The 21,716-nt window shown below is 44.5% G+C and overlaps 1 protein-coding gene across 6 annotated transcripts in view; it reads left to right on the forward strand.

Moving 5' to 3' along the window:
• The window catches only part of Hivep1 (HIVEP zinc finger 1), a 137,325-nt gene that overhangs the window by 99,268 nt on the left and 16,341 nt on the right, over positions 1-21,716 (forward strand). For all 6 annotated transcript variants that reach the window (XM_046453395.2, XM_046453398.2, XM_046453399.2 and 3 more), the window contains exons 4-7: positions 6,362-12,291; positions 15,415-15,548; positions 16,239-16,414; positions 20,773-20,874. In XM_046453395.2, the coding sequence (XP_046309351.1) occupies positions 6,362-12,291; positions 15,415-15,548; positions 16,239-16,414; positions 20,773-20,874 (6,342 nt within the window). The remainder of the gene's footprint in view (positions 1-6,361; positions 12,292-15,414; positions 15,549-16,238; positions 16,415-20,772; positions 20,875-21,716) is intronic.

Consider the following 21,716-nt stretch of genomic DNA (forward strand, 5'->3'; position numbering starts at 1 on the left):
TTCAGGGGCATTTGACCACTGAGCCACATCCTCACCCTATTTTGTATTTTATTTCAAAACAGAGTCTCACTGAGTTGCTTAGCACCTCTCTTTTGCTGAGGTTGGCTTTGAACTCGCAATCCTCCTGCCTCAGCCTCCTGAGCCACTGGGATTATAGGTGTGCGCCACTGGGCCCATCAGGATGTTGATTTTTATCATGTATCATTTACCCTTACTCAAAATGGTCATATGAATTTCTAATTTGAATTCTTATGTGATGGATTGTAAATCAATAGACTGCCCAATATAATTTGCTCCTTAATTTCTCTCTATCGGTAATTCTTAGATTAACAAATATATCTTGAGCATTTTTTAAGAGCTGGGTATGTAAAAGTGAAGTTCTTATAGCTCCTGTATTCTAATTAAGAGATAGACAAAGATGTATAAATAGATAATAGATGTTTCAGCTGGTGATCATAAGCAAGGCTGTGGGCCACACGGGGACCACTTGGGACCACTTGAGGTTGTGTGGAAGAGCAGCCCCCGGGGAGCGGTGGTGCAGTGACTTGAAGGTCGAAATGAGCCAGGCACCGAGTTGAGAGTAGGGAATGCTTCTTGATGAGAGGGCAGGTGCAGCCCCCAGTGGCAAGAAGGAGGTGGGCATCTACCCCTCTGGCTGGGATAGCCATTGGGGGAATGGACTGAGGGCGGTGACCTTGCAGGCTTGGCTGGGGAGATGTTCTGATTGTGTTCCTGGAGGATTGGCAGTGAGTTAGAGTGACTTCTTGTTCTTGCTCAGTGAGTCCCAGTCTCTGGCCAGGTTCAAGGCCGAGCCCCCTCCTCCTACCATCCTTTTCCAATTGCTCTCCCACTGCTAGTGTGCAAATGGCAAGGTCCACCCATTGTCCCTGTGGGCATCTTGGGTACCTTGTCTGTGCTGTTCCTTATCTTGCAAGTCCTTGCCTCTGCCCTTGAGGCAGGCTCGAGTCAGGTGTGCTGCTTCCAAGAAAGTGGTCCCAGCTACTCTTGGCCTCCATCACAGTGGGCTGCCACACCCCTGTGGTGGCTTCCCGATGGCACCTGTTTAGTGCACATTAGTTTATTCATTGTTGGTTTGCATCTTCAGTCCCCGTCTTTGTGCTTTTTGTGTCCTCCGTAGACTCACCCAACCTCCCCTGGTGCCACAGAAGTCTCCCCTTAACCTTCTCCCCGACACCGGCGTCTGGTCTCTTTCACTCCTTCACGGCCAGATTCCCAGGAAGTGGTCGGTGTTGGCTGGCCTCACCTCCTCCGTCCTTCCCTGTGTCTGTGATGACGTTGACCCCTGGGCCTCCGACACTGCTCTCAGAGATACCCGTGTCCTCCCAGTGCCCAGACCCACCAGGTCTGGTGTGAACTCTTGTCCGTTTCCATCCTGTGGATCCAAATGCAGTGCTGGACACGGTGGGCACATCTTCTGTCTTAAAATCAGCTGCTCCCTGACTTCCGGGCGCTTCACTAGCACATGTTTTCTAGGCGGTTTCTGACTCCCCAGCCCTCCTTCCTTCTCCTCTGCAGCACACCTTCAGGGCACGAGTACCTGGGCTTCTGTCAATCACTTTGACAAAACCAGCCTGACTGTGCGTTCGCAGGTCTGTGCCTTGGCCCAGACCTCTCTCAAGGAAAGAAAGAGCGTGCATGTATACTTCATGCTTCATAATTCTCAGATTGCTGTGTAAACTTGGTAGTTATTTCCAACGGTTGTGTAATGTTATGGTAAGTGACTGTGCCATAATGAGCCCGACCATTTTCCTATTGAAAATTACTTGTCCTGAATTTCCACTTACGGTTTGCGATTCCACAACATATATTGATTTGGAGGTTTGGTGGAATGGAAAGCAGAGAACTGTTTTCCTCTCAAACTAGCTTGGCATTCCCACATAAAGACAGGAGACTCCGCAGCATCTTTGGCTTCCTCAAGTCAGCTAAGAGGCTCCTGTCACTCTCCGAGTTCTGGGCAAACTACTGATAAAGCTTGTCGTGCTCCGGGCTCCACCTCAGCTCTCGATTCCCTGACTCCAACTGCTCTGCACTGCTGGAGGAGAAGTACTTCTTATGTCCCCAGGGCCTGAGGGTTCTAAAGGTTTTCACACTGTGTATCTGAGTAAATTTGAAGAAAGCCTTGCTGTGAGTCCAAGCAGGGTTCACCCACACCTTGAGCTGCAGCTTCCCTACCTGCTACCCACCTTAAGAGTGTTCTTTGTCACTCCTGGCAACCCAGAGGCTTCCTGAGCCAGGGACCGTGCTGCGTCTTGATCTGTGGTCATCTGGAGTGGCCCTGGGACCAGGGAGCAGTGCTGTTGTCCACTCTGTGTTGCTTTTCTCTTCAGAAGTGAGGGTGCACACGATCAGGCTGTGGAGGGAGCCTGGGAACTTGGGCTTATGTTTCCCCAGCTTTTCTGCTCTGGAAGCCCCAGCTTTGGGGGCTCTGCAAACCCCAAAAGTTCGTAATTCTGAAGGTGGCAACACTGCCAATTTGGATCCCTTTTTTGGGTGATTTGCGTTTGCTGAAGGAGCCTGTGTTTGGATTTTTGACCTGTTTGTGCCTCAGTCTCTGCCTGTTGTTCAGCCACACTGGTGAGGACATCTGCAGCAGTTGGCCGACTTGCTTTTGAATCCTTCCCTTTCCAGCTGGACTGCACATTACCCCTGTGTAAGCAAAGGGGTTGCTTCATCCCCGATGTGCACCAAGCACATCCGGCATGGGTGGGGTAAAAAGCCAGTGTTTTGGAATCATGGCGTGGTTGGGAGCAGCTTCCTTGCTGAGAGTAGCCTGTGCCCGGGCTGGTGGGTAGTGAGCACAGTAAACAGCCGCCATCTTGGCGTCCTGGGGCTGTCTCCACACTCGTCTCGGGGTCTTCCTTTGTTTCTCTTTGCTCACACTAATGTATTTCCCTCACAGTCCACAAAGAAACAGGTTGCCTTTAGAACCGGAAAAGTGCAGACACAAAGGCAGCAGCTGTTCCTCTTCAGCCCCACACAGTTGCATTTGTGCCTCGGGTGCCCTGCCATACACGTGCTCTGAACTCCAGGGCGGGGTGACTGTGGGCCAGGTGTTGTGAATGGAGCTGCCGAGTGTGATGGCCAGACCAAGGCTTATTGTCGATGAGTGATAGTCACTCCAGCTACTCTTAAATTGATTTGAAATTAATCAAGATTCAGGTGATTTTTTAAAACACCATTCTTTGAAAACCCAAGGGTCTGCCACCTTCTACTGTAGGACATTGGTACCCAAGAGAGAGGTTTGTCTAATTTCTAGCCAGACAAGACACCCACTTTGAGTACTGCAATGACAGTCAAGGAATGGAGAGGAGACATCAGCAGAGGTGGCAGCCTGCCCCACTCCACCTCTGAATGGCAGGGTAATGCTCACCTACGTGGGCCTGGCCCCTTCCTCTGATTGAAGCTCTCAAACCTGTACCATCCTCTCGGGTCCCAACACCCCTAACAGACATCTCAGAATTGAGATGGTGATCCAAGGTGTAGAGTCTCCCTACCACCTCCTTCCTCCCAAGCACCCATAGTGGAGGGGCTTTATCCCTAAACAAGGAGAAAGACTTCGTTAAGCAGAAGAGACCCAAGAAAACCCTGGAAGAAGGAACACAAGCCAGAAAAGACATGTTCTCAGTTGAATGCCGTACCCTTGACCTTCCTGTTATCTCAGGCAATGGAAAATCCTGGAGAAAATGAAAGACTAAAAACTCGGCCTTGAAGAAAGTAATGCCCAGAAGCAGGAGTGTCTTTTAAGCACAAAACTTAATGAGCTCATAAATTTATTAACGTAAGAGCTCAAACTTCCTCCGAGACAATAAAATGAGATGGGAAATATGGAACTAAGGGAATAAAATGAGACTAGAACATCCAAAACCAATAAATTTGAAGCAGTAAAGAGTTTAATGGCCTGAAAATACAGCTTTAGAATTTAGAGAAGAAAAACAGAGAGAGGGAGGAAGGAAACTTAAACAATCCTAAGGGTGATCCAGGATAACATAATTGAATTGCCTAAAGAAAAAACCTTATTCCAAAATATATATATATATATATATATATATATATATATATATGTGAAGATGTAATAGATGAAAAGTTTCTCATCACTGAGTTGTCAGAAGGCAAAGGGTATATGCAGCATTTGAAGGGAGAATTGTCATAATCACACCAGTCAAGGGTTAAGATCCACACAGAGAACTAAGAATACACAACTGTGTGAATAGGACTGAAATGTTACGAACTTTGAAAAATGAGAGATGAGTCTGTATCTAAAACTGAAATATGTAGCTAAAAAATTCTACTTAAGGGCTGGGGGGATATAGCTCAGTTGGTAGAATGCTTGCCTCACAGGTATAAGGCCCTGAGTTCAATCCCCAGCACCACACACATACACGCGTGCGCGCACACACACACACACACACAAATTCTACTCAAAATATCTGTTTAGATCTAATTCTTAACTCAAGGGGTATTTTTTGGAAATAGTATCTCTTAAATTTCTTATATGGAAATATGGATAATTCCTTTATTTTCACTTCAGCTTCATTTTAAGTACAAAATTAAATTTTATTCTTTTTGTTTAAAACATATCAATTGAATTTTTGCATTTTTCTTTGTAAGGCACTGTTTAATTTTTTTTAATAGCTACTTCTAAAAGTGAAAGCTTATTCCAGAAAATTATGTGAAACATAGTAGAATACTCATGTGCCCCAGCTAGGACTCTGGTTGAACAGGTCCTGCGTGGGCCTCTGCATGGCAGGTGTAAATCTGTGGTGTGTCTGTGCCAGCTGCCCCACCGCATTGCTCTGGCTGTGTTCTTAGCCTGGTGGCGTCCACTTTCGTGACCACCTGCCTCCTGACTTTCTGAAGATGAATGGGGAAGCAGCTACCCTTCGTGGTGATTATCATTTTTCATGTCCCCCATGCCTGGTGGCATTGATGAGTGACATAAAGCCATCACTGCATCGTGAGGAAGGAAAACCAGCAGGAAGATGTCATTTCATGAAAAAGTGGACTGAGCAAGGAAAATGTTGTCTCAACATCATTTTTAAAGATTAAAGAGTTCAGAAAATAATCATTTTCCTGTTACGCCTTAGCTGAGACATTATAGTCATGAGGACCTTCTGAGTGTGGTGGGTAAATAACGTCTATAGTGGAATAGGACTTATTTTTTTTTCATTAACTCATAATTGAGGGCACATAAACTGATGTTGCAACATGACTAAATTATTTTATGCAGATTTTTACTCTCAATAAATGCAAAGTAGTTAATACAGTATAGACATTTTGGTCTAATATGAATTTCAGAGATGTGCATTACAAGAGCTACTTGAAAATAACGAAGGATTAAAGTATTTGGCTTTTTTACCAGTAAGTAATATATAATTGAATAAATTTTGCTTATGTTCCTAAGGATCCAACAAATGGAAACAAAACTAAATTAGGACTAGTGATTAATTATTGCTCAAAGATATAATAGTTGACAGAGGTGGTGGGTGGTTGATGCCACTTAAAAGATGATTTATTTCCAGCATAGCTAGACATGAGGGCGGTTTCATCTCCTCTCTCCTGCAGTAAGTCTCACCTGTCTGCTTGCCTGCCTTCCTACCTATCAGTGATGACAAAAACATACTCAGTGAATATTTTATTCAGTTAAAATGGCAATGGTGACTGTTTTTTCTTTTTTTACCAAAGGCCATTGCAACTTATTGTTCTTTAATTTTGTTAATGAGAAACCCTAAAAAGTGGATTATTTTACTTTCTAAATTTTCTCTGTGTCGCTGTAACTGCTGTGTTAGCAGTAAGTACTCATGACTGACCAGGTGATGTATCTTGACCGTCCCAGGTGTGGTCATTCTAGAAGTTACCAGAGGGCAGCCCTTGTTCTCGTAAGAGCATCAGTGTTGCACGAGTGGAACCTGCTGAAAAGTGGGCTTCAAAGGCTCCTTCATGTGACATGCCCAGCACAAAGGCCAACTTCCTCCTCATTTGGAAGCACTTCTCAGACGGTGGAGTTGGCAGAACTCAGCTACGGAATGAAGTAGGAGGATGTTGGTCCAGGGCCTGGGCTTCTCTGGACAGGAACGTGGTGTCTAGAAGTGCACACCAGGCATGAGCATTCCCATGGAGTTTGATTAGCAATATTCTTAACATTGCTAGGACTTTAGAATGAAGTTTATAAAAGTTGTCTTTACTTAAACTACCACCTTACTATAGCACCCTCATCATGGTGATCTTAAATTTGTTTAAACACACACGCACACGCACACACATGCACACACACATGCACACACACAAGCAGTTGGTGTATGTACAATTTTACCATTTGGTTTCCTTTCTTCTTTTTCAACAGAAATTCTAGAAGCAGGTGTTAAAGGATCTTCGGAATCTCTGAAAGGTGTGAAACGGAAAAAGATTGTTGCTGAGAATCACCTGAAAAAAATACCAAAATCCCCCCTGAGGAATCCTCTGCAGGCAAAACATAAACAGAATACCGAAGATTCGTCTTTTGCAGTTCAGAGTGTGTCAGAATCTCACAAGAAGCCGAATTCTGTTCCTGTAAGAAATGGGAAGCTGTTCACCAGACAGAATGGAGAGGCGCCTGCCCTGACTGCTGAGGCCTCCAAACCCGGGGGCTCCGTCTCCCCCGAGAAGCCCTCGTTTCTGCAGCGCCCGGCGGAGCTGCGGAGATGGAGATCGGAAGGCGCGGACCCTGCCAAGCACAGTGTGCTGCCTGAGAACTGGGACTCGGGTTCTCTGTCCAGTAAAACCAGGACTGACAGCAGTGAATGTATCTCTCCTCACCGCACCACGCCCCCCGCGTACACCAACACCGCATTTGATGTCTTACTGAAAGCAATGGAGCCAGAACTGAGCACCTTGTCACAAAAGGGCTCGTCTTGTGCAATTAAGACAGAAAAACTGAGACCAAATAAAACTGTACGATCCCCATCTAGATTAAAAAACAGTTCAGCGAGTGCCCCAAATCAGACTCCACCAGAACCCGTTGCCGAGCCGCAGCTTCCTCCCAGTACCTCATACACAGTGCATGTCTCTGCTCCTCAGAAGAACGAGCAAGCAGCAGTTCAGTCGGTTTCTCATCTGGATAATCAGCGGGAACACTTTGTTTCCAAACCTAATCAACACAGTCAGCAGCTCCCTGGGCACTCGGGTTTCACAGGAGCACTGACGAATCTGCAAAGTCAGGAGAACGGCAAACATGAACAGGTGTATAACTCAGCAGTGACATCAGCCACAGGTCTCATTTCTCCTTCCAGTAGAACTCAGGTCACTCCTCCAAACCAGCAAGTGGATTCTGCTTCACCTTTGTCAATAAGTGCAGCCAATTCCACACAGTTGCCCCCTGCGCCACTTTATAATTCAACTCACGTTGCCTCTGTTGTTAATCAAAGCGTAGAACAAATGTACAATCATCTTCTGAAAGATCAGAAACCAAAAAAGCAAGGAAAATATATTTGTGAGTATTGCAATAGAGCTTGTGCAAAGCCTAGTGTGCTTTTAAAGCATATCCGCTCCCACACAGGAGAGCGGCCCTATCCCTGCGTGACTTGCGGATTTTCATTTAAGACTAAAAGCAATCTGTATAAGCACAAAAAATCCCACGCACATACTATCAAACTGGGCCTTGTCTTGCAACCAGATGCTGGTGGTTTGTTCTTGTCCCAGGAGTCCCCCAAAGCACTTAGTATCCATTCAGATGCAGAAGACAGTGCAGAGAGTGAGGAAGAGGCTGCTGCTGAAGGAAGACAGAATGAGCGGGGGGCCATGGACTTGCAGCCTGTGCAGATAATGAAGAGGTCGTCAAATCCTGAAGCCTTTCCAAAATCAAGTTCCATTCTAAGCAATCCAGATCAGGTGGCAGGTGACTTTTCACTACAGGACCCATCTTCAGAATCACAAGCTGTGACAGACTTACCAAAAGTTGTGGTCCACCCTATCAGCGTGTCCCCATCCAGAACCGACAGCTCGCAGGTTGTCAGTACCAAGCCCGAGCTTCCTAGTGCACACAGACAGAAGGACCTTCAGGTAACAAAGGCACTGTCACAGTCTGCCACTGTGACCTCCCTAGAGACTGAGGAGAAGTCCCGTCAGAAAGGGGACACAGGTCAGCCGGAAGGGAAACAGGACTCCCATGGTGGAGGAGCGGCCCACGCCCAGCTGCAGAGGCAGCAGGCCACCGATCACTCCCAAGAGCAGCAAGGAAAGCTGCTGCTAAGCCCTCGCAGTTTAGGAAGCACAGATTCCGGCTACTTCTCACGATCTGAAAGTGCGGATCAAACAGTGAGCCCACCCACTCCCTTTGCCAGAACCTTCCCCACCACCGAGCAAGACTCTGCTAAGAGCAATGGGCCCTCTGCACCAAGACTCAGTACACCAGCACCCTCCGCGCTGTCGACAGGGGAAAAGCCACCCCTCGTACCTGGTCAGATGCGCCCTCCCTTGGCCACCAAGACCCTGGAGGAACGGATATCAAAGCTCATCTCAGACAATGAAGCCTTGGTGGACGATAAGCAGCTGGACAGCGTGAAGCCACGGAGAACCTCTCTCTCCAGACGAGGGAGCATCGATTCCCCCAAATCATACATATTTAAAGATTCTTTCCAGTTTGACCTGAAGCCAATGGGACGGCGAACCAGCTCCAGCTCTGATATAGCCAAGTCCCCGTTCACCCCGACAGAGAAGTCCAAACAAGTGTTCCTCCTGTCCGTTCCTTCCCTCGACGGCTTGCCTATCACAAGAAGCAACTCCATGCCGACCACAGGCTACTCGGCCGTCCCTCCGAATGTGATCCCTCCCCCGCACCCACTGAGAGGAAGCCAGTCATTTGATGACAAAATTGGTGCTTTCTACGACGACGTCTTCGTCCCGGGACCTAACTCTTCTGTGCCACCAAGTGGACATCCTCGCACTCTCGTCAGGCAGGTAGCAGTGGAAGACTCTTCAGCCACTGAAAACCACGTTCTCGGCCCCAGCCAGTCCTTGGATGAGGGCCACCAGGGAGGCCACGCCACCACGGAACCTGTGTCGGCCCGCGGCAAGACCTCGGCACCGGGCTCCCATCTGGAGAAAAAGAAGTCTCATCAGGGCCGAGGGACCATGTTTGAGTGTGAAACCTGTAGAAACAGGTACAGGAAGCTGGAAAATTTCGAAAACCATAAGAAATTCTACTGTTCAGAGTTACATGGGCCCAAAACAAAGGTCCCTGTGCGGGAGCCCGAGCACGGCCCCCTGGGGAGCAGCGCGCAGCCGCAGGTTCTCCACTACAGGGTCGCAGGCTCCTCGGGCGTCTGGGAACAGACGCCGCAGATAAGGAAAAGGAGGAAAATGAAAAGTGTTGGAGACGACGAGGAGCTTCCACAGAACGAAAGCGGAACTTCCCCCCAAAGCTCCGAAGCCCTACAGTTTCAGAACGCCCTGGGCCCCGTCCCCAGCCTGTCTAAACCCTCTGTCGCCGGATCAGGGGACCAGCAGCACCGACACGTGCAGCTGCAGAACTCCCAGGTGCAGCTCGTCACCAGGGGCCCTGAGCAGACTGTGGACCCAAAGCAACAGATAAGTTTGGCTGCCCAGGACCGGGTGGAGGTGAAGAGACAAGGGGCCGGCATCTCCGTCATCCAGCACACCAACTCCCTGAGCAGACCCAGTTCCTTTGACAAAGTCGAGCCCTTCGAAGGAGCTTCCACGGTTTCTTTCCAGGAGCTGAGCAGAACTGGGAAGCCTGGGTCTCTGAAAGTAGTAGGGATCTCCCCAGAGGACACGTCACATCCTCACCAGCGTACGCTGTCAGAAGCTGTCAGAGGAGAGCCATGGGAAAGTTCCAGAAAGATGCCAGGCGAGCGGCATGTGCTGGGACAGCCCTCGAGACTTGTCCGACAGCACAACATCCAGGTGCCAGAAATTCTGGTCACGGAAGAGCCAGATCGAGACCTGGAAGCCCAAGGTCACGATCAAGAAAAATCTGAGAAGTTCAGCTGGCCTCAGCGTAGTGAGACCTTGTCAAAGCTGCCAACAGAGAAACTGCCACCCAAAAAGAAGAGGCTCCGTCTGGCCGAGATCGAGCATTCCTCTACTGAATCGAGTTTCGACTCCACTCTCTCCCGGAGCCTGAGCAGGGAGAGCAGTTTATCCCATGCTTCAAGTTTCTCAGCCTCCTTAGATATAGAGGACATCTCTAAGACAGAGGCTTCACCAAAAATTGATTTTCCAAATAAAGCCGAGTTTCTTTTGATTCCACCTGGCTCGAATACGCTGAATGTTCCCGGAAGCCACCGGGAAATGAGGCGGGCTGCATCTGAACAGATCAGCTGCATGCAGACATCCCTGGAGGTCCCCAGCTTCAGAAGTAAGTCATTCGACTGTGGCAGCATCACACCAACCCAGATGACACCGCTTGCTGAGTCACAGCCTTCGACCCCCACCTCTGGCACTGGGGTCACCGGACACGTGCCTCTCTTAGAAAGAAGGAGAGGCCCACTGATCCGGCAGATATCTTTAAACATAGCTCCAGAGAGTCTTGTGCCTCCAGTGAACCCACCATCTTTCCAAAATACTGCTCTGCCCAGCGTGAGTGCAGGGCCATTTCAGGGTCCTCCGCTCCCTAATACACCTTTGGGTGAGTTTTCAACAAACACTTTGCACTCCCAGACGCAAGCTAAGGATCTGCGGACAGAAGCGCCAAGCTCCAGCTCTGCTAACATCTTTCCTGTCCAACAGCTTTTTGGTGTCAACTTATTGAACCAAACCCATACACCCCTTGGCCAGCAGAACGCACAGCTGCCTCTGCCGGGGTCTGAGCAGGGTGACACACCAGGTGCTCAATCCACTCTATGTGTGTCTTCTCAAAGCAAGGATTGCTTTGCTCCCAAGTACCAGTTGCAGTGCCAGGTTTTCACCTCAAGCCAGTCTTGCTCCTCTAATCCCGCACATCCTTCACCGAATCAAGTTCTTTCAGATCCAGACAGAGCAGATAGTTGTGCAGCTTCAGTGGCATTGCCAATCAAATTAGTGGATCCCCTGTGTGATTCATGTCCTCTGCCACTGCCGGAGCTCGGGCCACCGGGCAGGCAGGTGCACAACGTGCCATCCTCATTCATGCTGCCCGTGCATCTGCAGAGTAATGTTCCCACATACTGTTTTGCCACTGTGATATCTCTGCCACAGATCCTAGTGACCCAAGATCTGTGCAGCACGCCAGTTTGCCAGGCTAATCAAACGATAGTGCCAATCAGTGAAGAACAGAATTCTGTGCCACAGTCACAGAAAGCTCACCAGAATGCTTTGCCAAATCCAGAGAAAGAGCTTGTTTGCAAAAATATTTTTTCAGAGTTCAGCCAAAATTCTCACTCTGAATCCTTGCCGGTCACTCAGAAAATGTCTGTTGGTAGACTTTCCCCCCAACAAGAATCTTCAGCTTCTAGTAAAAGGATGCTCTCCCCAGCAAATAGTTTAGACATCGCCATGGAAAAGCACCAAAAACGGGCTAAAGATGAAAATGGAGTTGCTTGTGCCACAGATGTTAGGTCCATAGAGCCATTAAGTTCAAGAGCAAATGAGGTTAATAAGCAGAAAAAACCAGTTTTGGTGAGGCAGGTTTGCACTACAGAGCCCCTTGAAGGTGGGATATTGGAACAGGAAGCTTTTTCTAAGCCTGAAACTGGTAGTGAGGCTGTTAATTTGCCAGATGTTTTACCAGCTGATCATTTGTCATCAGGACAGTCTAAGTTGGTAGTCACAGAACCTATCAGTGAATTACAAGAATTTGAAAACATCAAGTCATCTGCATCATTAACTCTCACAGTCCAGAAGTCACCTGTCACTTCAGAAAACAACCTCGTTTCCCCTCTGAAATCTGCAAACAGTAACCAGGAAGGGGAGTCTCCAGGGGCGAAGAGCCAAGGGAACAAAGCCAGTGCACAAGGGCAGGGTCAGCCGCCAGCCGCCACCCTTCCACTGTTGGGCCCTGCGGATGCACAGCAGCCCTCTTTCCCCAGCCTCAAGACTGCCACCAGCTTCACATGGTGTTACCTGTTAAGACAGAAGTCACTGCCTTTGCCACAGAGTGACCAGAAAACGTCAGCCTACACCGAGTGGACAGTAAGCAACAGTGACCCAAATCCACTTGGTTTGCCTACGAAAGTTGCGCTTTCTCTCCTTAACTCAAAGCAGAAGACTGGAAAATCACTGTATTGCCAAGCAATAACCACCCATTCCAAATCAGATTTGTTGGTCTATTCAAGCAAGTGGAAAAGCAACCTAAGCAAGGTACTCGAAGTATAATTTGCCTTCAAATATGGCTTGTGCAAATTAGTTTTATTGACTATCTTACTTAGAAGCATTTTCATTTTAAATGACAAGTTGTACTATATTTATGTAGATATTAAAAGGCAGGGTGTCACACTGCTGAGAGTTATCTGAAGTCCTTTTGGTGATTCTGTCATTTAGGAAAGGACAACTTTTTGTTCCTCGGTTAATTACGGTATGTGTCTACTTGATTGTCCTTCACTGAGAGTCTCAGTTGGACTTGATCTTTCTCATCTGTTAAGGTGGTGGTGTCTTTGTTAAGTGAGAGGAGATTAGGCATATGCTCTGGTGGGTGTGGATAATCAAGGATAGTTGTATTTTATTGTGAAATGTGAGCAGAGAACTCTTCACACTTGTTCATACTAACTCTCTCCCTCTCCAGGCCCATCCCAGCGCTCCTCCAGAGTAGTTCTCAGAATCAAGAGTCACCAAATAAGTTATATACTTAATAGTTGACTTTGTCAAGATTTATAATGAAATTTAAGATCATAAAACTACAATTTTAAGTAATTGATGGAACTGGTCTCATTAGAATTATCAGCCTTATGAAATTAGAAAAATCATTTAAGTGATTACGAATAAATCCATAAAGATATCCCATTGCACTCTGGACATTCAGAATTATAGGTGAAGTCATTGACCTCTGCAGATCCCCAAGCATATAATTAATGCAGGTTCTTAAGCATTTACACACCTATCAACAAGAAAGTCCTGCAGTGTCAGCCTCGTGACAGAGCGTGCAGTTCCGGAGGAAGGGAGTCTTGAGTGGTGCCTGCAGGTTGAGGAGGTGTGGATACTCTGAGGATGATGCTATCCCTTGGGGTCTCAAAAGCAATAGTAAGGAGAATCATTTGGGATGCTTCCAGCAAACAAGAATTACAGAATTTTAATACATCACTAAAGGACACAGGAGTGAAAAGAACCCTGGTTCATTTAAAGAGCTGCAGAGTCTGGCATGGCCAGAAATTTTGTGAGTTGGAAATGTAGATAAAACCCACAGCATATGCATGATGGTGGAGAAGGAAGTAAAGGAGGGTGCCTCCACCCCTTTGTGGATTTGCTTTCTTGAATCCTCAGGCTCTGAGGCTGCTGAGTCAGAATCTTACAGGAGACCCAATCATGAGAACTTAAGCAACACTTCATTTGCATTCTGATGTGCCTATGGAAAAGGGTGCTCCTAGGCTGTGGGTGTAGCTCAGTGGTAGAGCGTGTGTTTAGCAATCCCCAGCATCCCCCCCCCAACCCCCCAACCCAACGTCTTCAAGTTCCAGATGTCTTGGAAGAAAGGTCTGGAAGTCTGTAGCTAGACGGGTCTCAGGAAAGAGCTCCAGGTGAGGGTGTTGTGTGGAGAGCCTTTAGTGACCCGTGTGATTGATGAGATTGTTCAGGAAGGTGTGAAGAAGAGCAGAGGGCCTCGCCTGGGTCCTGCAGATCTTACCATTCAAAGGGTTGAGTGTGAAGAGAGTCCAGCCCAAAATTGAGAAATTGTTCATAGAGGAAGAAGGAGCACCAGGAGGAGGAGGACCGCGGCAGCAGGTGTTTCGGGAGTTGCTGGAGGAGAAAGGAGGGAGGAAGGTGAAGGCAGGCAGGAGTGTGTGTCCTGAGCTGTGAGGTGTTGACGGAGACTTGAGTCCCAGAGCCGGGGCCTTGGAGGACTGGGCACTGCACCGACTGCTCCTCCAGATCCAAATGTCAGTGTGTTCATGATTCGGGGTGGAGAAGGACGGGAGCTATAGAGCAAAAGGGTTTCCAAGGAAAATCGGAGTCAGGGCATAAGATGGCTGTCGAGCTCACTAAGATAAGCTGACGATCGTGCAGCCTAACTCATTGGTAATTGGCAAATAGAAGCCAGATTTAATAAAAGATGGGCAAAAGATAAAGGGGAGTTTGGTGTTGAAAGAAAGTAAGAAAGGATTATGGTTAAAAGGATAAAGTCAGAGGAAAGAGTGTGCGTCTCATCCACGTTGTGGGAAGCTAGGGCTCATCGGGAGCAGAGGAAAGGAGACCATCATCTTCACCTTGTACCTCCTGGTGAGGGACATTGCCTGGCAGCTTCTCTTTCCTCCCGTCTTTGTAAGAACAGGGCCTCCAGGGTACTTTCCCGAGGCCTGAGGCCCTCCTTCCATCACGAACGTCCCCAGCATTTGCCTTCTTTAGGCTTTCTCAGGACCGTGACTGGCTACCTGGCAATGTCACTTTTTACAGGAGGTTGTATAAAAGAAGCCCCTAATTAGAGAGTTTGAGTCTTTGCAGGTGACACTTGACTTGGAACACGTAACTGAACTCCGAGAGGGTCCTTTCTCGCTGGGATTTGTCCACCCCAGCTGCCTGCCTCACAAGTACGTGGGAGTGCGAGGGCACCTGGTGCAGTTGTATGGAGTCTCCTACAAAACCACAAGGTGGCATTTCCTGGAGGAAGACCACACATGGCTTATCACATCAGCATATCATTTTAGCCTTTGTAACCTTTTTCAGAGATCTTTATCAGGCCCAGTCTTGACTTTTGAGCTGACCTGAAATTCAACAGTGACTAGAATTCGGGGAATTTTTGTGAAGACCTGGAGAGGAACCATGTCTGTGGTTTAAAATAATGGGGGGCAGGGGGCGGAGAGTAAGTAACACACTGAGAAACCGAGCTGCCTCCAGTGCACGTAAGGTAAAGGAGAGGAGAGCTAGTGATGTTTCTTGGGGCTGAGACCTTAGGGTACCACACAGCTCTTTTCCATCTCCAAAGAATAAACTCTTTAAGAACCATATTTAAACTGTGTTCTAAGTGGTTAGTTAAATACAGAAAAGAAAAAAATTTACTATCAAGTTTATGAAGTGTTAGGTTGGGAGGTTTATTTGGGGGTGTCAAGGACTGTGATGGGATTTTTAAAAATATCCTAAGATGGGTCAGTTTGCTATAGTGCAGACAGACTGGAATTATTAAAGCAAAATGATCTTGAATGTGTTATTTTAGAATGCGTTTCATTAAGATAATTACATGCTCTGTACGCTGCCGTGCTTTAATTTCCACTGAACATGACATATGTTTGTGTTTTCAGTTTTATTAAATTAGTTTCTCTTTTCTTTCCCTTTCAGAGAGCATTAGGTAATCAAAAGTCCACAGTAGTTGAATTCAGCAATAAAGATGCCTCTGAAATTAACAGTGAGCAAGATAAAGAAAATTCCTTAATCAAAAGTGAACCAAGAAGAATTAAAATATTTGATGGAGGGCAAGTACAAGTTTTACTTCTGAAATGTACATTTAAACTTACTTTTTAAATGTACATTTTGCTTTCATGTGAATGAAGACTTACGAGTGCCAACTTATATATTTAAATGTTGCAAGGTTTCTTAGCTTACTAATAGAATCTTTGGGGAAAGATAGGTACTGGTATTGTGTTAAATAATTCCAATTTGATGGAGAAAATGATGAATAGAAGGCAGCTGAGAATTAAATTTTCAGAGTGAGCCCCAGGTATCATGCTGATTTACAATAAGGAATGACTTGTAAAATTTGCTCTAAAAGAGATGAATTTATTGCCTATTTGAAAGCTTTTGTGTATTTTATTATGAGAAAAACAAACTGTAAAATCAAATTATAGTGAAACTTAGAAATTTCAGTACTTTTGTAGTTGTGATTGAATATAGCAGTGGAGAAAACTTTTAAACCAGTGTCTTACAACCAGGAAAATATTTTTAAATTAAACATAATATTGAACAAGTTTGTTTGATCAGAATTAGCTGTTAGAACATTAAAGTGTTGATGTGAAAAACAAATATTCTATGACATGTCCATGAAATTTCATATATTGAGTGTAAAAGTTGTGCTTTATTTTTTTAGGTTGGATTTTAATCATCAATATTTTCTCAAAGACATAGTGTCCAATCTTCCTATTCATTTTTTCTTTTCTTTAAATTAGGTACAAATCAAATGAAGAGTATGTGTATGTCCGGGGCAGGGGAAGAGGAAAGTACATTTGTGAAGAATGTGGAATTCGTTGTAAGAAACCTAGTATGTTAAAGAAACACATACGAACCCACACCGACGTCCGCCCCTACCACTGCTCTTACTGTAACTTCTCCTTTAAGACAAAAGGTATGAGCCCACATTGCTTCTGGGTCCTCAGTAGCTTAAAGGGACTGCATTTTATCTTCTCAACATTGTAGTTTTATTTTTTGTTTCTAAACCCTTTGGGAAAACAATTTTAATTCCACATTTTTAGAGAATATGGAATAAATGTGTCATTTTAAAAGAAGCAGCTGCCCTTTTGCTGTAATTTTGCTCCCCAAATTATAGTTGTATGACATAATGGTGAATACCACTTCAGAGATATTCTCTCTCGGGCTGAAGAAGAAGAAATGTTCAGGATAACAAGTAAATTCATCTGGGTCCTAAAAAACTAAAGAAAAATTTTAAACACTAGCACGGCAAACATTTACCGTAGTCACTACTCTTGTGCTTTATCGTGTAGACACATAATGCCATTTCCTTTCTTTTTCTTCATGATACATTTTCTTTTTGCCCAATACTGTTGGATTTTAGCTTCAAAAAATTTTTAACATTTTTAGTATTGAATGTTTATAAAGAGATCTCTCATCTAGTTATTAAAATCATTTAGATCCCTTTTGTTTTCTTTATGTTTTTATTTAACTCATAAGCCTTTATTTAAAAATAATTTTACCCTGTAACGTTTCCTGCTCCACATAATGGATACAGTACTATAAAATGTTTGCTTTCTCCTTGTTCAAGAATCATTACATGGCAGTTCGTTACTTGATATTTTAATGCTATGTACTATTCTTAAAAAAAAAAAAAAGAAACAACTCTTCACCAAATGTAATCATGAAAATGTCTGTATGGAGGAACAATTTCTGTAAAGTGTTTTTTTCGTAATCAGTTTTTTATAAAAAACTGATTTGTTTTGTCCCCTTTCTTGTCTTTTTTTTTGTTTTCCTGTTGTATCCTTGTCTTCACACTTTTGGATATAAAACTTGACCAACCCATTAGCAAAATTTGCTATGCCTTGTGGGTAGTGTTTATTGGCATTTAAAGAAAGTTATAACATGTAGCAACTAAACAGCTAAACAGTTAGCTGTCTTCAAATGCCAATAGCTGCCTGAAACGAGAATAATGGAAAAAGCAAAATGTTCTTCAGATAGCTTTGAACGCTCCTGTAAGGTTTCAAGAAGTCGGAGGAGTTGGGAGGAACATGGCTCAGTGGGAGCTTCATGGTGATGCAGAACCCCCTGGAGGTGGGGGCAGCTTCAGGGTGGTTTCCCAGGTCTTGGGTGAGGACTCTGATAGGAGAGAGTACTTTGATCTTTTAACCTCATTTATTACTTTTTCTTGTGATTAGAAAAAAGAAACATCAGTTAATTTCTAGTATGGGGCTAGGAGCATATTTAAAAGGCCAACACTACCAGTAAAAGATGACCAGGTACAGAATGGTGTTACCAAGAACAGGAACATGAAGGTGTAATATGAAATGAATAGTTCTCAATAGAAAGAAGAAAGGAATCAGGATATTCTAGAAAACAGTTCTCAGAATAAGAGCAAGCAAGGAAGGGTCAGGCTCAAAATGGAAAACCAGATTTCTTGGTTAGGAAAAATGTTATGAGTCCCCAAGTATTAATGTTAGTGGACTAACTCAAAACACATTGTGCAATATTTTAAATAAATGCTTATTAAGTGGACAAAACATGATGCCCCCTGAGGAACGAGCCTTTTCTGTCAGCAGTTTCCATGTCCTGTATTTCTCTAATATGCTGCAGTCTGAACTCGCATTAAAGTTTTTGCTTTGTCAGGCAAGTCATGTGGAGTTACAGTGTGTAGTTATTTCAATGAGACTACCCTAGCTAAGGGGACTAGTGAAGAAAATATTAGAAATGTTTTATTTCCCTATTCTTAATGTGACAGTCCTCAGTTTTTAGGGTCACATTCTTTTCTGAAGTATGTACCTTTTGTGAATCAATGTAAGCCAACCCCATAGCACCTTTTAATGGTAGCTCTTAGGTAGAGCTTTTTTATTTAATTAGGCTGTGGGTTTTGTTCAACTTTCTTTCTTTCTTTTTTTGGTGATCCTAGCAAATTCAACTGTACTTCTTATTGAATGTGTGGTTCTTAGCAGAGAGAAATAGCAAGAGTCACAGCGTGCTGATAAACACGCATGCTGGGCTCCAATGCTTCTGACTTACGGCTTAGAAATCTGTAGTGCTTCATTTGTCTCTTAGTTTATTTCATGAATACATTTCAAAAATAATTTTAATTAATTTCCTGATTGTGCTTTTAAAGGGCAGTCAGCAGAAAATATATGTGAACTTACATCTCTGCAAGATTAAGTCCCGTTTATGTCACAGAAAACTAAACTGTAGCTATGAGAGTCCAGAAGCAACACTTCCTATGCTTTCTAAAGGATTTGGATAAATTTTCTGGTAGATTTCATGAACATTTATCTCTTAAGTTAATACATTAGTACAGAAGAGTTACAGCATTTCTGTGGGATATTTGCATTTAAATTGCACATTTTGTATGTTTAAAAGGTAAATTTTTATTTGAAATTACCTAGGAGATTGATTAATAATAACCACTAGTGCAAGTTGTGAGAAACTATGCTTATTAAAATGCAGATTGCAAAATTTGCCTGGTTACAATCATATTTTAACTTCTTAGCAGAAAACCTACTATGGCTGTCCACCTAGGAAACAAAAGCATTGTGAAAGGGAACTGTTATGGACCATATGATTTGGTTTGTCATATTGTTATTACAGTAAAAGCATTTTAACTTACAAGTGGAAATTTTAGCCACTTAAGGTGGCCAAATTTTTTTATAACTTTTTAATATGAAAACTTCAAAGCTCTTATAGAGAATTAGAGATCTGTATAATGTGCCCATCATCTTTTGATAATCTTTAGCATTTTGCCATTTTCCTTCATATTTTATTTTTTAAGTATATTTAACATAAATGTCAGACATCACCAAACCGTTTAAGCCAGGTGTTCTGTTCAGAATGATATCAGTCAGTCTGACAGGCACTGTCTGGTCCAGGCAACCTCTCACACTGGCAATCCTTAAACACTCAGTTCTAGGCTGCTATGATAGTATGATGGAACATCCTATCCAGCGCCAGAATGGGCTTGTACAAGTGTAACCAGTTGCACACACTTAGAGTATTTGTCAAGAAATGGAAGTTTGTAAATATGGTAAATTTGCACAGGCTTCTCCTATTGCAAACTCCAAATTTGAACCAATGATTCAGAAATTTTTAGCTCTTCTAAAGACTCTTCTCAAATACCAGTTTGCCCTCATCCACCAAGCTCAGTGGATTTTTTTTGTCTTCTGAAGAAAGATATAGTTTGCCCTTATTGGCTGTGTTTTGGTATCTAGACTTTTCCACTAAAGATGCTTGGTATCCTCCGGGGAATCTGAGCTGTCCCCCTTCATTTATTCATGGTCACATGGGTCAAATGGGCCCTATTATTCCCAGTGACCCTCGTGATACCTGCAGAGACAGATTCAGCAGGTGCCACGGGAAGCACCCATAGGGACACTGATAGGAGACATCTAGTCAGTGCATGAAGTGAATTCAGTGCAGCTGTTTCTTTCTCCTGTTTCACACACAGAGAAGTACTGTTATTTAAAATGACCCAAATCAATTATCTGAGAATCAAGCTTAACTTTTTAAAATGTAGATTCCCAGGTGACAAAAACAAACAGACTCAAAGCTAGCGTGGTAAGCAGATAGGGGACTCAGTCAGACTTAGGCCTGCAGGCCTGGGTTTCAGTGCTTGTCTTGCAGTGGAGTCTGAGGCCGCTGGCTCTCCTGCCCTCGACTGTAGGCCTTGTGGAAAATAGACGATTTGTTTAAAAAATGCAAAATCCAACCCTTCCATGTACAAAACAAGACAAAATAAAAACAGAAAGTGGGTGATGTGAAACCACTGAAGCTCTGAGGCCCTGGACCGTTGTGGCACAGCCACCAGGTAGAGACCTTCCACAGCCCTGTCCTCAGGACTTCACGGGGACCATGGCACTGAAGCTAGATGACAGGTAAAACCCAACAGCCTGCAAGGAAGCAAACTGCTACCAGAGAGAGCCGGCAGGAGAGAACCAGCTCGCGCTCCAGGCACTGCAGGCCAGAGCGCAGTCTGAGTGGGACTTCAAACACGTGAAATGCTCCCAGAGATAAATTTGGAATAGTGAATAGAAACCATAGCAAGAGTAAACACTATCAGAAAAGGAAACAGATTTGAAAAAGACACTATTAATAAATGATGAGATCATTACAACTTGTAGATACCAGTATTTTCTTTCATTCAAATTTTATTTATTGAATTTGTTTAGCCACAGTCGTGTACTTTTACTTAAAATAGGAATGGAATTTGCTAGTGTTGACAAATGTAATAGCAAAATAATAATTTATATGTAAGCTTAGTAAATATTCTTTTCTCTTAAGGAAATCTGACAAAGCACATGAAGTCCAAGGCTCACAGCAAGAAATGTGTGGATTTAGGCGTCTCAGTAGGTTTAATAGATGAACAAGATACAGAAGAATCAGGTAAGGCTTTAAACCATGTTATTCACAAATGCTGTGTACAGTGCACTGTTGTTCTGCACCCATACTCTTTTCCTCATCCAAATTACTACTTAATTCCTGTTTTCATTACCTCTTATTTATCCTGTGTCATGGACTAACCAGTTTTCCCACCTTGAGTTTTTTTCCTTCTCCCATCTCTCTGCAACCATGTGAAGTCACTCTCCCTGAAGTGGGCGTCTGAGCACTACTCCTCTGATCAGAGTGTCCCACCGGCTCCCATTTGCCTACCAAATAAAGTGCCAACCACTTGACCTTAATTAAAATCCTTTGTAACCTTCCGCCGCCTGCTTCTACATCCTCATTTCTTACTCTCTCCCACCCTCATCACTCTTGAGCTTCCTTCTTTCATGACTTGAATCCTGTGATCCGCCTGTAGGACCCTCACTCCCACACAGTCCCACCTCCTGCTCTGCACGAAGAGTCTCACTGCCTTCAAAATGTACTGGAAATCCACCACCCCCACGAAGCCTCCTCTGATTTTCCTTCCTGCACCATATGGAACAGTATTTCCCTTCTTTGAACTCCTGTGGTATTTAAGTTTCTTCTCTGAAAGCATGAATCCTCTCTGCCTTGTTTTGGGTAATTGTGGCCACCCCCCCACACCCCCACCCCCGCTTCTGCACCTGTGCAGCATGAGCAGAGTTCCTGCCTGGGATGAATGAACACTGGTCCCAGCAGACCAGAGCACTAGTACAGGGCTTTGTATACAGTGGCTGCACCATAAGTATTTGTTGGTAAAGCATTTGGTTGTTTGTCTGAAATGTTCATTATTTTGAAAAACTTGATGGCTTTTTTTTTTTTTT

The sequence above is a fragment of the Marmota monax genome, unplaced genomic scaffold, assembly GCF_021218885.2.
Source record: "Marmota monax isolate L192 unplaced genomic scaffold, Marmota_monax_Labrador192_F-V1.1 WCK01_AAM20220418_F8-fsc00029, whole genome shotgun sequence".
In the NCBI taxonomy this organism is placed as follows: domain Eukaryota; kingdom Metazoa; phylum Chordata; class Mammalia; order Rodentia; family Sciuridae; genus Marmota; species Marmota monax.